General features: G+C 37.2%; 1 protein-coding gene across 1 annotated transcript; it reads right to left on the bottom strand.

The window, feature by feature from the left end:
* Window positions 1-11,412: 11,412 nt before the first annotated feature.
* Window positions 11,413-13,550, bottom strand: LOC108433812 (chymotrypsinogen 2-like; the record flags this gene model as incomplete). Its single annotated transcript, XM_017708628.1, has 4 exons — window positions 11,413-11,592; window positions 11,755-11,833; window positions 12,189-12,268; window positions 13,515-13,550. Coding segments are annotated over 4 exons (375 nt in total), but the record flags the coding sequence as incomplete, so codon positions are not given.
* Between the last annotated feature and the right edge of the window lie 6,450 nt (window positions 13,551-20,000).

The raw sequence follows: 20,000 nt of genomic DNA, 5'->3' as shown, positions 1-20,000 counted from the left end.
TGAGCACATCTGGACATGTTCTTAAAGAGTCTTTCATTAGAAATGTTGATATTGTGAGCTGGACCCTTGTGGATGCCGACTTTAGAATGGTAAATGCTTCAGTGTGTTTATGTACATCATGTATATTTGGGTGAAATTCCTTTTGCATCAGTATGCTTGTGTTGACCACAAAAAGACTGTGGTATGCTGACATTTTCACTTAATTTTGTGTATCATTGCTGTCATAATAAAACTTTCTACCTTTGCGATAATAAATTAATAGAGGGATTTAACTCTTTTGTAAGTTCTCGATGTACACTTATGTAATAACATTTTATTTCATTTTGGATCATTTTTATCCCATTCGTTTTGAAAATTTTACATTTGACATTTCCAAATTATATTAAAAACTGTTAAGTGTAAAAAAAATAACACACTGTATAAAATGACCATAACACTTATCTTTTAAATTATATCACTGCCTTATATTTTATCATTTTTACACCAAATGTGAGTTTTCATGTTTCACAAGGTGCCATTATTCAGTTTTTCACAATTGTTCTCCAACTATTTTATCCCTTAGAATTACCCAGGCTGTTTTTGTTACTGTGCCATTAATACTGATGGACAGTCTTATGCAAAAGTTTGAACACCTCATTCATGTGACATGTTTTGCTGATTTTCTAGGTGAAGATTAATCCTCTAGAAGGAATAAACTTGAACAGTATTTGTCTGCAACCTTCAATGCAGAGTTTATATTTATTTGCTGATTTTTATTTTGCTTATTGGAAAAAAAATATGAAACATAAAAAGTGCCAAAACTTTTACACATGCCACATTTTATAAATTGCAAGGTTAAATTCAGCATATAAAGCAACGTGTATTTTACTGTGTTTTGGAGGATGTGTATTTATTTTCACAAATCAATAAAATGTCATTTGAGTCGGGGCACCCAAACTTTGGCACACCGCAGTATGTAAACGAGCTCTGTTCTGACTGGCTGTACTGAACTGCAACTCAATTCAAAAGTAGACCAGGGTGAAACACCCCTTATAACCTGAATGTGATTGTAGGTGATGCAGTTTAGCTCCACCCAAACAATGTAAATCAATGTAAATGTGAGTGGAGCTAAACTGCACAAGTGAAGATGTGCATGCATGTAAACTCATGCTTACCTACCACATCAAAGTCTTTTATTTAAAGCTGTACTATTGAAGTTGCTTATGTTAAATTTGAAAAAACGGTATTACTGAGTCAAAAAAAAAGTGAATCATTCTGTTCAGCCTGAGGTGTTGAGCTGAAGTTGGCGTAAGTTTTTCAGACCATGTCATGCGTCTTTACAGATTAACATCATGCGTACAATCACCAAAAGAAGGGTGATGATGGTTAGGTCTCAAATGCAAAACCAACATTATACAGATATGATGACAATAGCAGATAATTCACTTACGTTCTCTGAAGACACGTCCTTCACCAAGTTTTGACTGAGTTCTCTTTGAATTCTCTTTCTCAATCATCAGATACATTTGCTTGGGGAAGGTGTGAGAAGCACAACTGAACTTATACAATGTTCTTCAGCACCTTGTGCACCATTTCCACCAAATCCCCCAAAACTTACATAGTATAGCTTTAATAAAAGTGAGAATTAAGAACTAAAATGATGGTACACTTCCAGTTTCACACTATCATTTTGGTCTCACTTTATTTGTATGGTCATCTATAGAGGCTGTTCAGACACTTAAATCATTAACCATCTTTCTGGTAAGGTTCAGTTGATTATCAACAACATTATGGTTAGGGTTAGAATTAGCAATAGATTTAATAAACTCTTTCACATTGAAGTTGAAGTTCAGTTGCATTTAACAGATATTTAGCTCCATGTTACTTATAAACAGACCGAGCATTTACAAAGCATCTGCAGTGGACCATCCAAATAACTCTCAACTTAATGGTCAGTTGCATTTAACAGATATTTTGCTGAATTTTACTTAAAGATATACTGAGCATTTACAAAGCATGTTGGACCATCCAAATAACGTGTTACCTTCATTTTTGCATATAATTGCTATCATGACAAATCACTGAAATAATAGATTTCTTAGAAATAAATAAAAAAAACATTGTTAATATTAATGTAATGAAATTTTATTCCAACTAATTTGGTCCATTTCTATTGTTCAGTTAGTTTTGAAATATTTACATAAACTTGGTGTAAAAAAGTGAAAAAAATCAATGGTTCAAATAGTAATATCACAAAGAATGTGTGTCAAATAGTACTGAATATGGTGTATATCCTTAATAAAATGGGGAGTCATAAATGATATGTGCTGTCAGAGAAAAGCGGAGCAAATAAGCATCATTGCAGTCTCAAAACTGGTCACAAGGTGCAACCATGAAATTAGCATCATCAAATAAAACGCTCTTATAAATATTAAACATTCATCTGACTCCTTCAGTCACGAAGCTGTGATGTTAACATTATGTTAATCATTTCTGCATCGTAGGAAGCAGCCTGTCTGCTTTTCGCTGCCTTGCGATTTATTTGCATCCCGCATGCTCCATAAGGCTTAAGCACATAAAACGAGAAGAAGATTATTCTCTTGCGTTTGACTAGCATGTTAACGTCCCTCTAGCCACCGGCAGATTGATCGATTGCTTTGTTTATCGCTCATAAAACCGTCTGTAATAAATCTATTCTCCCCCATTCCATTTATTTAGGCATAATTATGCATTAATTGATGCATGGCTGGTTCTGATTGAGTCAAACGATCCATGCGTTTAGCTGGAGATGTACGGCGAGAGGCCCAGGTGCTCACAATAGGGAGTTCTCTCATTAGCTCCTTGCTCCACAAAGGCCTCCAATGACTTTCTTTTATGTTTCTCTGGATGGGGGGAAAGACTCACTCTTTTGGGAGTGACTCTTCCTCAGGATAAAAAATAGAATGAGTGCAGGTAATAATGTTCATCTAGACAAATGACTGTGTGCCTCCTATTGTCTGTACTTATTGAGCTCAGCTGTCCTGCTATTAATCCAGGCATGTGTAAGGGGCAGAATAATGCGGGTAATGGTTAGTACTTTATGGATCTAGCCATGTTATTGTACATAGCTAAAAGGCTGCTCAACTCATTTTGCCTTTTAAAGTTTAACCCTTGGTGTCATTGTTGGTCCTTCACTTTACAGCTCATATGAGCTCAGTAGTGAAGGCTGCATTTTTCACTTATTTCTTTAATATCCCACTTAGATTACTTTGTACATTCAACTGGTAATGCCTTCCTTGAATTCTAACAACTCTGCTAAATCGTTACAGTGTATCTGAAACAGCTTCTAGGCTGGTCTCCACCTCAGATACTCTGCTCACCGAAACAGAGCAAGTAATATCTTAAGCACACAAAGCTGGCCATACTGACTTTGTCAGCTGAATTCTGATTGGCTATCCACATGTTTGTGTATATACACCTCTGTGAATGAGTAGTTATCATTTTGACTGAAAACTATGTTTTGTTTTTCCAGCTAAATTGCCACATACACAAGCAAGACATATATCTGGGATTTTCACAGTGGTCTCCCTACACGCCGTGCCTAAACAGCAGGCTCTGAATGGTTGTTTTGTTTGTCAAACAGACTTTTTTTTTTTTTTTAAGTGACCCTTATTAGTCCCACAACTGGGGAAATTTACCGTGAAGTGAAACACCACATACACACTAGTGAGCAGACACACACTAAGGGGCAGTGAGCACACTTAGCCGGAGCGGTGGGCAGCCCAATCCGCAGCGCCCGGGGAGCAGTTGGGGGTTAGGTGTCTTGCTCAAGGACACCTCAGTCATGTGCTGTCAGCTCTGGGGATCGAACCGGCAACCTTCCGGTCACGAGGCTGGTTCCCTGACCTCCAGCCCACGACTGCCCCAATTTCCTGAGGAGGGTTTGACAGGTTTTGGACTTATGTGATGAAAAACACTAGACAGTCTGCCAACTGCAAGAGCACTAAGTCACTGTAAAACCTATGTTTTTATTATTTAATTATATAGAATTAAAGTGTAAAATCAAAAACAAATGATCTTTCTTTCACAGATATTTACATTTATTTTAAAGGTTGGTACTGTTATTATAATGCTACATAACTGTATGTCAGAATGGTTGAACTAATAATTTACAGAAAATGTAAAATACAGTAGTATTTGTAAGTCAGTATTTGTAAAAAAAAAAAAAACTTTTACAGATTTTACAGATGATTTTACAGATTTTTACCATCATTGAGATAAAAAAAAAAAACATTTACTGTGGAATTAATTAATTATTTTGTATTTTGGTCTGGCGGTCTTGCTCTTTATACAGTGTATGCTACTCACATACACTAAAGCCAGCTGTATACTCCAACCTAAACAGACATTTTAAAGCATACTGGCAGTGAGTTGAGTTTGTATGGTGTGATGTGCCCTGGCTGTTAAACAAAACATGCAATCACTGCACTGTTTATTCAGAAACCTCCTCCTGATCGACTGGTCCACATGTCACATGATTACCTGAGTCCTTAAGTATATTTATGATAGCATATTCAGTGGCATTTGAATTTGTTTAGAGCTTTCATTATTGGACGTATGCTGCCAGGTCACCCATTTTTATAGCAAATATAAAATACTTCTAATAACTCTGTATAATTCCTTGGGCGGAATACATAAAAAGTGGTAATAGCTTAATACTGAACACACTGTACTCAATGTATTCACTTATTCTGTTAAAAAAGGAACATATTCAGAAAATGTTAAGAATATTTCATAATACAACTTGATAAAACACAAGGGGAAAACTCTAATGATGTGATTTTTACTTAATTTGCACTGTTTCAGTAAAAATGTTTTTTTTTTCTTTTTACAAATCCACCCATCCATCCATTTTCTAAGTCGCTTCTCCCTCAGGGTCGCAGGGGGGTGCTGGAGCCTATCCCAAATAATGATAAAATATCTCTTCTACTACTTACAAACGCAAAAGCAATGTGAATGGAAACTTTAAAAGCTGCAATTTCAACAGAATTTCTTTATTTGCTTCAATGAACTAAAGTGAGAGATAATTAAAAAAATATTTACAGCTTGCTTTTATTATCGCTGGAAGTTGATGCAACTTCTAACTGCAGGTTACTATACTGTAGCATTCACTTTACCTCAGAGCTGGTCAGAAGAGGAGATATTCATGCTTACAAGCCTTGCAAACATGCACAGGTTATTAACAGAGTGTTTGCCACTCATTCTGACCTCTCATCAATTATGCTTTCTGCAACTCAAATAGGCCTGAGCGAGTCTCATCAGCTGGACTATTATGGTAAATAACGCGGGCTGATGTGGTCTTGTCTGACCCTGAGTAATTGAACGGAGAATGTGGAGCAGGGTGTGTGTTGGGTGGTGTGATGTGGAGACGTAATGAGATTGGATACACTCACCTTGCCCTAGGCCTCGCTGGGGGCTACAGGGCCTTTTCCACTTGGGACGGCAGGCGAGCGAGTGTAAGATCATCAGATTCCTCAGTCAATGTTTGGGCTTCGTTAAAGATCAGAATCAGAATCAGAATCACTTTATTTCACCAAGTATGTTACACACAGGAATTTTGTCTTGATGAATGCACTATGAAGCTTGGCTCAAAACCCCAGCCTCTACACATTCAACCAAAAATTCAGTCTCACCCCAAATATCAGGCAGCTCAGAGATTATTTTGAAGCTCTATGTAGGATTGTGGCAGAGGGGTCAGTTTCATTTCTGACCAAACACTGGGTAAAGTTTGCTTGTTGGGAGTTCAGAGGATAGCAGCAAGGTAATGAGGTCATGAGGAAACATATTAATAATACATTTTTTGGAGGGGCGAGAGAGACTGTGTGAGAAGACTTACTCTGTTGTGGGAATTCTGTATGTATTAGTGTGTGCTGTGTGTCTGGATTACTCCATATGGCTCCTAATTACTGAGTTCAGCAGTTTTAGTTAAACCCATTGCTAACAGGTATATACAATCAAGCAGATAGCCATGCAATCTTCATAGACAAACACTTGTAGGAGAATTGGTGATTTTAAAAGCGGCACTGTCATAGGATGTTACCTTTGTTACAAGGTAGTTCATGAAATCTCTGCCCTGCTAGATCTGCCCTGGTCAACTGTAAGTGCTATTATTGTGAAATGGACGCATTTGAAAGCAACTACAGCTCAGCCACAAGTTCCAAACTGCTTCTGGAGGCAGCATCAGCACAATAGCTGTTTGTCAGGAGCTTCATGAAATCAGCTTCCATTGTCAAGCAGCTGCACACAAGCCTAAGATCACTATGCACAATGCCAAGTTTTGTGTTGTAAAGCCCACCACCACTGGACTCTGGACCAGTGGAAACATGTTTTTGGGAGTAATGAATCATGCTTCACTTTTTGACAGTCTGATGAATGAATCTGGGATTTATAAGCAAACATAAATAGACACAAAACAAAAGTTAACATTGGGAGACAGCTCTTGGCAAGTTAAGGAATTCCACTTAATGCAACATTTCTTCTAGATTGGTAAGTAAACAGGAAGAAGAGTGAAGAGGAAGGAGAAGGGACTATGTAGAGTATGAATTTAACAGGTTGTGTCATCATACATATTGCTTCTTTAATGGTAGAAATGTTTTCTACAGGTATCAGTGATTTTATACAGTTTGAAGATTATGTTTACTGTTTCTAGATGTTCACAAATATTAATGCAAGATAATGTTCAAAGAACTGAAAGGCAGTAGGACTAGAAATGATCATGTAGTTTATATAATTGACTTAATTAAACAGTAACAAACTCCGCACTGCCTTTCAGGGATTCTAAACTAGAAAATGCATGTAGTTTAATGTAAATTTTATGATGTGTAAATGCACTGGCAGAGCATATTCTAAACAATCTCTGCTCTCAAACTTTTTTTTTCTCCTGTAATATCAGGTTTGCCTTTAGTTTTGCTTGTACAGACTATTTCCAATGATATCAACAAGTGAAGTGAAAGTGAAGTGTAAGTAACTCAGTCACTCAAGACGTTTGTCTACTATTTTAATCTTACTGATTAATTTCCTAAATGAATACTTTTACTTGTGCTCAAGTGAATTATCACTATGGTAACAGGGCTATTACTTGAGAAGGGATTTTCAGTACCCTTTCCATCCTTAGGACTTTACATAAATTTTGTTGCTGTCCAAAAAATATCTCCAAACTAGTAACTTTACAGGAGCTTGACCTTCTTTACTTTGAATGTACATTAATGGAAAGAGATTTTATTTTAAGCAATTTCTGAGCATTTCTATGGTGCAGACATCATTAATTTTTTCTAATAATTTTTTTATTCCAGCAAATAAACAGAGGATTGCTTTTCATGTGACAATTCAGATTGTAACCAGAGTAAAATTAACAGGTTGACACCAAAATTAAACAGGAAAAAAAAGAACACTGAAATGATCTTTTATTCATCAGGTTGAAGATAACTGGTTCAGGCCACTATGGCTCTGAAAGCTTCAGTTAGCAGTGATGATTTGGTTGATCCATGAGCGAAACTTGCTGACACGCGTGTACATTCCAGGTGTGGCTGCACTGCAGATGCTGCTTCCCTGGATTCCAACTCCCGCCAAGGTCCAGACTCTAGACGTCTGACAGGCCAGAGGGCCACCAGAGTCAACCTACGAGAGGAGTCACAAGCATGTGTGATGTTGCTCTTTGGCTCTTTTATGCCTTATTTAATGTTAAAGTATTAGTGTTTTTATTCTCTTTAACTGTCACCCCCCTCCCAGCTTTGTTCTGATACTGATCTATGTTACCATGCAGGAAGAAGCTTCAGTGCAGATCAAATCGGAGCCCCAGTTAAGAGGGCAGTTCACAATCGTCACCAGACTCAGAGCCGCCTGCCACAGATGATCAGGAGTGGTTTCAGCTGAAATGGAAAGACCTGAAATTTCATTTTTTGGAATAAAGTTGGCCTAGAAAAATGTGGCACAACACAGGAACATAAGCATTTATCTACAAGCCTACAAAAAAGACAACAGTTTCGTTTGATACACACATCATGTCTACATACAGGCTGAAGGTAAAAGTGGCCCGAATCTGATTTTTTTTGTCCTAATGTGACTCAGATCTGATATTTTCAGGGTATGTGGATACGCAAATCTGATCTTTTCAAATCCGACCTGAGCCATTTTCATATGTGGTCCTAGATACGTATCTGATTCATAACCATGCTGCATTAATGCTCAGATCGGAATTCATGTGTTTTTTCCTACTTCTTTCACCCATTTTGCCTTTGTCTAAGTCTAATAATGAAGCTGGGAGCTGGTCAGAGTTAATTATCTTCACAGTGAAGGCTTGTTCTGCTCATTAGTCTGTTTGATGATGATGCACGTGATGCACGTGATTCATTCACGTGACATTACCAGCTCATTTCAGGATGCTGGTTCATTCACATTAATGACAAATTTGTATTACTTACCTAAACCAGTGTAAACCATACTGTCAGAGAGATCGGATTTGAGCAACAAGGCTTGTAATGTGAACATCGCCTTGGTTGTTTACATTATGTTTTGTTATGTGACCTTTATCTAGTGTCAGTCTGAAAATCATGCTCCTGAACTGGTCTGCATGTACAAACAAATACCAATCCACCCATCCATGTCCGTTTATGACATTTGGCAGATGACTATTTTGCAAAGGTAGCATTGAGAGTATTGCCCAAGGACTCATATTGGTATGGTTTAGAGTGCTTGTCCAGGCAGTGCATTGAAGCTGCTTCACACAGAAATGAGCTGTGCATTTTAATTCAGATTTTAATTCACATTAATTCACATTACAGGCCTCATTGCTCAATTCAGATTTTTTGTTGATGTTTCACATCACAGATATTTGACTCAAATCTGTCACTAATGTAAATGAACTTGTGTCCTGACCTGCATGCACACATCATAATGAATAACATCACATGAATGAACCTCATGTGTCATAGACAACAAACAACCTGACCAGCAAAACAAGCCTTCATCACGAAGATAATTTGCTTTGAACAGCTCTCAGCTGTTCATGATTAGAGCAAGATGAAGGTGAAAAGGGTCAGAGGCGTTGCTTTTGTAGCGTTTACTGACACTAACTTCAGACTAGACGCTTATGCCATGGCAACGACAAATGATAGCGGATGTGCAATGGGGAAAAAAACAAAGAAATCTTATCTAACCATTCTCTGTAAGGTCACAGGGTCATAAATCAGACATGCATCTGAGTGGGGAAATTAGGTCAGACCTGATTGGAAAAGATCAGTGTCACATTACGGCAAAAAATTGGATTTATTCCACTTCTGGCTAAAAACATGAACATAGCCTTTCGTTAGTGGTCCTGAATTCTGATACATGTCCAATACTAGCTAAACTACTATGTTCCTAAGGTCATCATGGATCCACTTCGCATGTTCTTTTGCTTTGGACGAGGACGAGCGAGAGAAGCACGAGTGGTGTAAACAAATACACATGGCGTGTGACTGGGAAGAATCTAATTAATAACAATTCAAAATCGAACAAAACGGTCAAATGAAACATCTACACCAAATCTCTTTTTATATATATATATATATATATATATATATATACGGCTGTGTTTGTTGGATGAACTTATTCTTGTGCGCATGCAGGTCAGTTCTGGATTGTGATCTGTTCAGCGTGATGCCAGATATAAGTCACTTTAAACAGCTAATGTACAGGGACACTAAATGTGGGGGTCCTTAGGGGGCTGCAGCACCCCCTGATTACAGGACTGCAACTGTTAAATATAATAATAATAATAATAATAATAATAATAATAATAACAGCAACAACAACAGAGATTATAATAACAATAATAACAATGATAAAACATTATTGTAATTTGAGTGTAGTAAAGACCCACGTGTGCTTGCTTAAGACGGATGCACACGCTGAGAAGAGCGAGATTTATTAGAGGCAAATCCAAAATCAGGGTCAAGACGGTCCAGAGTCAAAGAGCCAACATGGAGAGATTGGGATACAGACATGACAACAAAGGAACACAGGATAAACACAACAGAAGCCAGAAGAAACAAACACCAAACAACTCAAACACTTCAAACAATACAAAGACCAGCAAACACACTGGGGAAAACACAGGGCTTAAATACAACAGGGATAACGATGGATAACAAGACACAGGTGGAAAACAGGTGGTTACAATCAGGGGCAGGGTCTAGAAACAATGGGGAATGACCGGGAAGAACCAAAACAAAAGCACATCTACAGGACTAATACCAAAACAAAAGCACATGGAAGACTGGGAGGGGCCAATTGTGACACTGACCACCCTTCTTATGAAGTTAATCTAAAACGAATGAGCGAGAGAGAATGTGAGCTCGTCGTCTGACGTGTCAGTTATATGTGAATATTGTCATCTCCAGCCTCATTATAGCACTGTATGACACATTCTGTTTGATGTAAATTAGAACATACTAAATAAATAAATAAATAGAAAAGGAAATCATTTTGCATGATGTCATCCCATTAAAACTTCAGCGCCCCCAACTTACATAACTACGGAGCCCTGCTGGTGATATACCAAATGAATAGAAATAATGTGTGGCCACACTGTATTAACGCACTGGAACGAGATCCTAATGCTTGGCCATGACTTAATAAGGCATGGGAGCAAGATAATTAAGATGTGCCCGCAGCTTAATAAGGCATGATCTTATTTTCACGTTTTACTAAGTGTGAACAGCAAAAAAAACACACCCCAGTAAGTCATGGACATGACTTAATTATCTCGTTCCCACGCCTTTCTAAGTCATAATAATACTAATAATAATTTTATTTGTATAGCACTTTTCATGCCAGTGGCAGCTCAAAGTGCTTTACAGACAGGTGATGAAACAGTTATGGGATATTAGTATTTAATTCGAATCAGAAGAAAATGAAAAGGTTAAATTACCAGAGAAACACCACCAGACGTAGAGTTTTAATTAAGTGTTGAGTTAGATGTGCTTTCAGATGCTTCTTAAAAGTGAGCGCTGAGCTTGACTGTCTAATGAAAGGTGAAATTGAGTTCCGCAGTTTAGATGCATGATAATTGAATGTGGCCACTCATGTTTTCTGCATTTTACAGAGGGTATCTATAGAAGTGATATCATGGTCTATCATGGTGATAGTGGCCTTCTAAGTCATGGCCATGCATTACATTTATTTATGTGGGATGTCACTATAAAAGACATCCCTGCTAATGTGAATGACCAAGCAAAAAAATCAGATTTGGATAGTAACTCAGATCTGGGCCATGTTTACCTGCCGTCTAAGCGTAGCCAAAGAGGCCCAATGTGTGTTTTTTTGCTGTTCACACTAAAAACAAATGTGAAGAAAAAGATCAAAGCCTCATGCAATAACAGTGTTAGATAGCTGTCATATGCCTTGTAAGCTCTGTTACCACTGTATCTGGTACCGACCAGATGTGACACATGACGTGCCAACTGGGAAGTTGTCGCTAGTCTCTGGCAAACAGACAGGAGACACATTGCTGCTGAGCTGGGCAGGTGAGGCCAACTTGGTCAGGGCGATGTCCTGGCTGAGGGTGGATGGATTGTAGGAAGGGAATGTGAAAACCTGTATTGGTGAGAATGAAGAAGGTGAATAAATATACATCTAATCAGCTGCTCAGTCATTTTTATTTGAATCTCACTTATGAATTTGCTAACAATATCTCATTCTCTTTCCAACAGTTTGCAGCTGAACATGATGTATTATGTTTCTTTATAAGATACAAACCTTTGCGACTGGCAAGGTCTGAATACTCTGAGCATTAGACGAGAGGTACTGTGCGCCCAGGACAACACGGGTGGATGTTCTGCAAATCAAGATATTCAGACTATATTTCTAGTTCAATATTTTGGTGTGTGGGAATCATGAGAATATGTTTGTTAGTTTACAGTTTAAAAATGCCCAACAAACGAACAAACAAACAAACAAATGGCTGTGATTGCTTATTTTCAGTCCAGACCAGGCATAAAACAAAGGTCATAGTGCTAATACAACTCAACTTCTACATAACTTTCTTGTGCCACTGCCACTGAGAATTAAATGAGAATTAAACTAAAGTGTACTACTGCGCAAGCTGATTGATTTTATGATTATTTTATTTCAGTTAATCGTAGCCTATTTTGGTTTTCTTCAAATCTTAGGGTGGCTCCTTCTGTTGTTACCTGACGTTACAGTGAGCAGCGGTCAGCACCCAGTATATGTTGATGAGGGATCCGCTGCAGAAATGAAAACCAGTAGAATCCTGGGAAGAGAAGTTAAGATGCTAGAGCTCTTTCAATTATTTAATTATTTAGTGTAAAAATTACACTGTGAATTTACAACAACTGACGGAATGTTTGTTTACAGGACAAAACTACAAAGCTATGTACTATTAAGATAAATATAAGTTTAAACATACTTATTGCAATAGGTTATAAGGGTTACATTAGCCAGTTTTGATCATAATTACAGTAGCATTTACGACAGTTATCTATTGTAATGAGTATTTCTAAACATTTATGTATGCTATGTCAGCTGTCAAGACAAGCTTATGTAGGTGTTATGTAGCCTTATTAACGGCTCCCTACAGTATATGTATATATGTATATATATATAGTTTCTCAGAAATACAGTTTTTCTTTCAAAAGCTAACAGGCTAACAGGCTATTCTAATAATAACACCCTTTAAGTTTTATTTACTAAAAGAATCACTTAAAACCTGTAATATACAAAGTAAAATGTCAGCTCATACAAGCTCCAAAAGGCAGTATTTAAGTCAGAGCTATACTGTTTTAATCCCCAAGTGGGAAAGTAAATGTACACCCCCGTTAGTTTTGTGTGAACAGGTCACTGTAAATCCCATTGACACGGAATCCCATAGCTAGCTAAAATTATTGCAGCAGTGGCAATTAGATACAAGAAAAGGTACTTACTAAGTCCAATCATCAAGGTTAAATTCATGCATGTCAAAAAATAAATAAATAACTAGTAAAAATAAATAGTAAAACATCTTTGAACTCACCTGAATATCTCATGCTTTACTTTACATTGGTTGGATTTGCTAAGCTGGCATGTTAGGTAGCTAGATCCGTAGCATTAGCACACTAGACTAACGCTAACTAACTTTACTACTAGTTATGTTTAAACTTGTTGCCTTTACTCTGTTTTACATATATTAAAGCTCAAATCTTTTAACATTTAAATAATAGAAAACTTTTAATAAAAGCTGATGAAAATGCATGATTTGATATATTATTGTAATATTGTTACATTAATATTACAGCAGTCAAGCGATAAAGTGTTTGATACATATAATGTGCCTATGGTGTAAATGATGTCCCAAAATCCCACACAAGATGCACATATTTAACCATAAAAGACATGTAATGCATCACACAACATAAAATATTACTATGAAAATGAAAGAAATTCTTTGACATGCACTTATATTGAGTGAGTTTAGTAACTGAGAGAGCAAAAGAAAAACAGAGAAAAATAAGTGGTCTCACCTGTATAGATGCCTGCCAGGGATAGGAGGAAGGTTGTCGGTTCAATCCCCAGAGCCGACAGTACATGACTTGAGCAAGGCACCTAACCCCTACTGCTCCTCAGGTGCTGTGGATAGGGCTGCCCACCACTCCAGGCAAGTGAGCTCACTACCCCCTAGTGTGTGTGTGCTCACTAGTGTGTATGTGGTGTTTCACTTCACAGATTTGTTAAATGTGGAGGTGAAATTTCCCCGTTGTGGGACTAATAAGGGTCACTTAATAACAATAGTTTGTATGTTCTCCAAGTCATATTTTGGAAATCTGTTTTTTTTGTGTTTTTTTTTCTCACTTTCAGTTTAGGCTCACAAATTAGATGTTTATGATCTGTTCAACAATCAGCTCCAGGCTATGACTATGCAATTCGAATAGAGCTCTTTCATCTCTGCTAAGAATGCAGTCTATTAGGTTATACTGAACTCTGCGTGTTCATGTCCTGTTGAGCAGACATGATTTAGTTGCTTGAAGACTGTATTAGTAATAAAAAAAATATTGTATTCACAGACATGAATCAGCCATTCCTCTGTTTCATTCCTGTTTCAAAGGCCATGTTGCCCAAGAATACTTCCCTCCTTCTTGTTTACAGACCCAGACAATTTCAGCCGGAAGTTGATCATAAAACTTTTCAATGTCTTCTTCAATTTCATCCATTGTTGGGGCATAAATTTGTCTGTTGGTAATGTTGATTGGTTGTACACAGAATAGGACTGACATCAGTTTATCATTCACACCATTATTTTCAATAAAAGCCTTGCTGACTTCCGTTGTCACCATTGGACCCTCCCAGTCCTGTCCATGTGCTCGTGTTGTTTACTTCCCAGTACTGTCCATATGCTTCTGTTTTGGTTTTCAGTCCTGCCCCCTTGTTTCATGGCTCCACCCCTGATTGTTTCCCTGGTTGTCCTGGTTTGTATTTAAACCCTGTGTTTGCCCCTTGTGTTTGCAGCTCTTTGTTTGTTTGTGTGGTTTGTTGGATGTATTGTTGCAAGTGTATGTACTGTTTTGTGTATGTAAGAGTTTAGTTTATTTCTGGTCAGTTTGGAGCTCTGTGTTCATTTTGTCATGTCTGTCCATCCTGCTCTCCATATTGGCCATTTGAACCTGGACTATCTTGACCCTGATTTTGGATTTGCCCACAATAAATCTTGCTTGTCTCCACGCATGCGTCCGCCTCAACACTGCTCCACATCGTCGCATCTATGTTAACAGTGAAAGCCACTCTATTTCTTCTTGGTTGTGCATGGCCTGAATAGTCTTCTGACTGAAAGTATTCTAATCTGGTCAGTTTACGTTTGCTGATTCCCAGGATGTTGATGTACAGACAATCTATTTCCATCTTCACTGCTTCCAGCTTAGCATGATTCTAGAGCCATCCCTATGATCTGATTGGCCATGCCAGATGATACCTCACAATGTCTGGTATGTCATTGGCTTTCATCTCGCCGTGGGGTGGTTGTTTGGCCAACATGTTTATTTCTACCAATTACATCTTATTTGTCCCACTTTGCCTTTAAGGGACGAGATGTTTTGCAATTGGAGGAATATAAAATAAACCAAACACTCTGATTGCAACATGTGCAAGCACCAGAACCCCAGGCCAGCAGGACACAACTTTTCAGTGGAACAGCAGTGCAGTTTACAAACGGTAAGTGCAATTCTTAAGCCTCTAAACTTTTTTGTTCTTGTCTTGTTTGTTTATTTTATTATTATTATTATTATTATTGTTCCCAATTTCTACCATTTTTTTTCTTATATTGCTTCACATTATACAGCAGTTAGTTCTGTACCATTCAACTGTACCATTCCACCAAGTTTCAGTTGCTAAATAATGATTTTTGAACTTTTTCTATGTTTCTACTTTAGCACACAGAGAAAAAGAAAATGAATTTATTAGATCATTTGTATAAGATAATATTTGATGTTTGGTCAGATTCTAAAGAAGAGCAAAACTATACATCAAATTTGGAACCTGTCGTTGCCCATAAGCCACCTTTTTCAAACAACTAAACAACTGAAATTAGTAAAAAATGAATGGAATGCAATTCTGCAAAAAAAAATCACATGCAAAATGTTTTACAGACTGACTGGAACAAAAACACATTCAAGTTCATCTGTTAAAAAAGCTCAGCTGAACCTGATATTGTGAATTTTTATGGCTACATCGAGAAGAACTAGGTAAAGTTGGTTTCATGCTGCACATTTGTTGGATATTCAACTTTATCTTCTTGATTTATCTCAAAATAAACACACAAAAATGATCACACCATTGTCACTCCTGAGAAGACAGAGAACCAAATACAACCAAATAGTTAGCAAAAATATATGTCAGTACATTTTGCTGGTTCAGAAAGAGTTTCTTAATGCTTTAGTCATTAGGAGATTGCCTACGAAGTGCATAAAGCTGTTTTTCTCAGTTTAATTTCCAATGCATTTAGCTAAATAAAGGTATTTAAAAAATGATATCAATACACTAAAGAGTGACTGGGAGTTGTAGAAGGGCTTGAGGAAGCATCTTTCTTTACTATAAATGATTTGATATCATTTTGCTTTCTTGTAGCTGTTTTTCCAAAAACTTATATTCAGCTAAATTTATAGATGGAATTTTTCAAATATGTATAGCTGTAGATTATTCTCTGCCCTTCTGGAGTGAGAATGTAGGCTTGATTAGTTTTGCATGTTTGTTTTCATGAGAGAAAAAGCTGAAAATGTAACAAATACCAAAACAAAAAACAACTTTACTACAGTCCTTTTTGGTGGAAAGAATTGTGACTATAAAAGCATGTTGGCTAGAATATTCTAAGCCTCTTTGTTCTATTTATTTATTTATTTTCATTATTATTTTAGTTATTTTGCAAAATTGTTGTATAAAAGCAATGGAACAATCAAGATTGTGTTATTACAAATAACCAAATCATAGCTGTGATGTTATACACGATATACACGATAACACACTCCCTCCATTCTGTTGTACTGTGTATTGCATTGTATTATATACATATATGCAAATGTTTGAGAAAATTGCAAAAATTGCAATTAAAAAAGATATTTATATGGGCAGTCAGAGTTGCTGCTCAGAAAACAATTACTATTAGAATAAGTACCAGCACTACATCATTAAAACACCCTATCTAATTAGTGGATTCAGCTACTTTAAGGTGCACCTATTGTGTTCAATTATTGCATAATCTCTGTAGAAAAGCACTGCCAATAGAACGCAGCAGCTGCAAGGTCACACACCCAACGCTAAGTATTCTGTGGAGTGATTAAGCACCATCCAATATATTTGGGATGAGTTGGAGTGGCGCTTGTGATCCATAATCATATAACATCAGTAGCTGACCTCACTAATGCTCTTGTGGCCGAATGCAATCAAATCACAGCAATATTCCAACGTCTAGTGTAAAGTCTTCCTAGAAAAGTAGAGGCTGTTACTGCAGCAATGAAGGACAAACTCCCTATTGATACTTTTCATTTCACTAGAAACGCTAGATGCACTGCTATATATAAACATGAATAAAAATCATATGTTTCTTTTATGTATTGTAATAATCTGAGAGAGATTGAATGCAGCTCTGCTTTTATGTGGTTTTCTCCGTCCCATCTCTCTGCTAGACTGACCTCGGTTTACCCGTTCATCTGCCAACTGTACAGACACGACACGACAACAACACAGACACAACAAGCTATGGCTCAGCGTCTCTGTGTGTCCATGCATTAAGGGCTTTCACTCTGACCCAGTTTGACTTGCTGCTTGTGTTTAGTGTTAAACCCAGTGACCGCAGACACACTGAGTAAATCTGCCGCTGTCACTCTGGGCAGCAGTCACAGTCATGTTCAGGGCAGGCTGACAGGCTGCGCACCACCACTGTTCACTCTGACCTTAGAGAGAGACACAGAAACTGGAACCCCCACCAGTTTCCAGTACAAAGAAAATCATCTTTGTCCTTTGCAGGACTGAAGGTTTTAACTGTTAGATTAACTTCCAGAATAATTAAGAAGTGCCAGAAATATCAACCAATCATGTTTAGATTTAAAATAAGACCACCTTTGTGATATAAATGTGACCCTGGGCCTTCTAGAATCTCTAGATACATCACTGACTGTGAATCGAACCCATGATCGAACAACGGCAATCAGTTATTAGATACAGAGAGTAATGGCAGCTGTAAACCAGGGCTCTTTCAGAAAGAGTCACTGTAGAACCACTACAAGCAAGGTCAAATACATGGTAATGTCTGCCACAAGCTACAAATACAACATATGTGATGTCTTTTACAAGTTTTACATACTGTATCTGTGTTCTGTCTAGAAGAGCCAACAATGTCAATATACACCACTATTAGCTTAATACTAACACACTATTAGAAAAATCAATATTGGCTCTATCAAATTTTAGCATTATGGCAGAGGTGGGTTTTTGTTTGTTTGTGTGTTTTGACATTTACAGCCTGAAATGAAGGGCTAGCTCTAATAGTCACGATTCTCAACTGACACATTCATATTTACAAAAAGGTAAATAAATAAGCAAAGAAAGAAAGACAGAAACCTAGTTAGTCAACTGTCAGAATCTTAGTCAAACAAACACACCACACTCTCAGAAATAAAGGGAGTAACCTGTCAGTGGGTCAGTGCCCCTCTTGTCCCTGTGGTGGTACCCTCAAAAGTGCATCTCAGTACCTTCAGTCAGGGAACGTAATTGTATCATAATCCATTGAAATTATATTTTCTAAGTTGTATTGGCACACACCCAATCTCGCCTCCAGGACTTTTAACTTGATTGTTCTGTTTTAAAACATTTGCTTATGAAAAGGTACAAATATGTACTTTTTACCTGGAAAAACATATTTAAGGTGCACAATCAGGACTTAAAACCACTGTTTTACTTTTGAGGGAACGTTTACATTGTTTGTACCTTGATGAATAAAAAATGTTCCTGCAAAGAACCTTTATTTCTAACAGTGTAGGACTAACTACTCTACTTGATGGGACAACAATAAAACATCTCCCTTTAAAACTTTGCATTGAAATAGAGTATCTGGTCCTCAATAGCTCCCTCGACTTAATAGCTCATTTACTGCAACACTTTATGAAGAGAAAATACATGTTCTTTGAGATGTCTTTGGTTCATTATAGTTCTACTTTTTGCTTGATGATACCCAAACACTGTAGGTGATGGAGACAGTGATGGATGCTAAACTGATTGTTTTGTCATATTGACTGCATGTCTGAAACCAGTACATATGTGTGCTTGGCTATAGATCATTTGGTACTGAATTGAATACTGTTAGATATTTGGATTTATAGTTTGGCAGAAACATGTTAAACACAGACACAGAGTGGAATTTCACATTCCTGACATACATGCTGTAAATTTAGAATTACATTACAGTTTATCAGTGGTGAACTATGACTGTTAGAGCTAGACCTTAAGTTTGGGCCATAAGTGTCAAAATTTGACTAAAACCTTGCTAGACTACAGCTCATATTCAAAGCCAGTGACATATCTAGAACTCCCAGAAGGCCTAGAGTGGGATTTTTTTTCTTTCATGAAGTTGGTCTCATTCATTCTGAACAAAATGTGTTTTTCCCCCCACTGTCTCTGCCTCATTATGCTAGTAGGTGATCTGACATGTAAGGCCTTCTGTCCAGCTCCTGAAGTCCTATGGGAGAGCTAGCTATATCTCTTTAGACATTCTGATTGGACCAATTTGAGTAGGGAGATTTAAGATTAGCTTAACCGAAGCTCAACAAGGAAATATTTGCATATTTGCAAAGTTTAAACACAAATATGATTATTCTATTAAATAAAACTGAACTAAAATTACAGATATGCAGAAATCATTATGCCTTCAGTGAAGGCTGAGAAGACTCTGAGTGTTCCCCACTCTGGTTTAATATGCTAGATAATGAGCTCATATATTTTCTGCTTCCTTTTCTTCTTATCTGTCTGTTTAAAAGGGCTGAACTATAAATCGAGATTCAGACCAAAACGGTTAATGTCTTGTACGAAAGCAAGAAATGATCCAGCCAATCAATAGATCGATATATACCTCAATGAGTACTTGCTTTTTAGTTTGGAATGATACCTGACATACTGCCAGAAGGTAATGAAGGTGGCGAATACCCACATTTCTTGCCATATATCACAGCTTTAATGTATGCATAAGACCATTTGACCACATTAGTCTGCTGGAGCAACGCAGAACAATTACAGCCTAATTAATGATTAATATAATGAATGTCTGTTGAATGTCTCTGTTGTTAATCTTTTACCAGTACTAAGAACTATCAGCAACTTTGATTTCTGACTGAAACCTTATATTCATATTTAAGTTCATACATGAATTTCTTGATAGCGTAGCATGTTTAAATATTTGGTTCTTATCAATCTTACTTTAAAATTCTTGTTTCTGCAACCCACAGGCTTAAATAGGAAATAGGAATCCTGCT

The sequence above is a fragment of the Pygocentrus nattereri genome, chromosome 27, assembly GCF_015220715.1.
Source record: "Pygocentrus nattereri isolate fPygNat1 chromosome 27, fPygNat1.pri, whole genome shotgun sequence".
Taxonomy (NCBI): domain Eukaryota; kingdom Metazoa; phylum Chordata; class Actinopteri; order Characiformes; family Serrasalmidae; genus Pygocentrus; species Pygocentrus nattereri.
The sequence above is the reverse complement of the archived record's forward strand: the minus strand, read 5'-3'. Positions and strand labels throughout refer to the sequence as shown.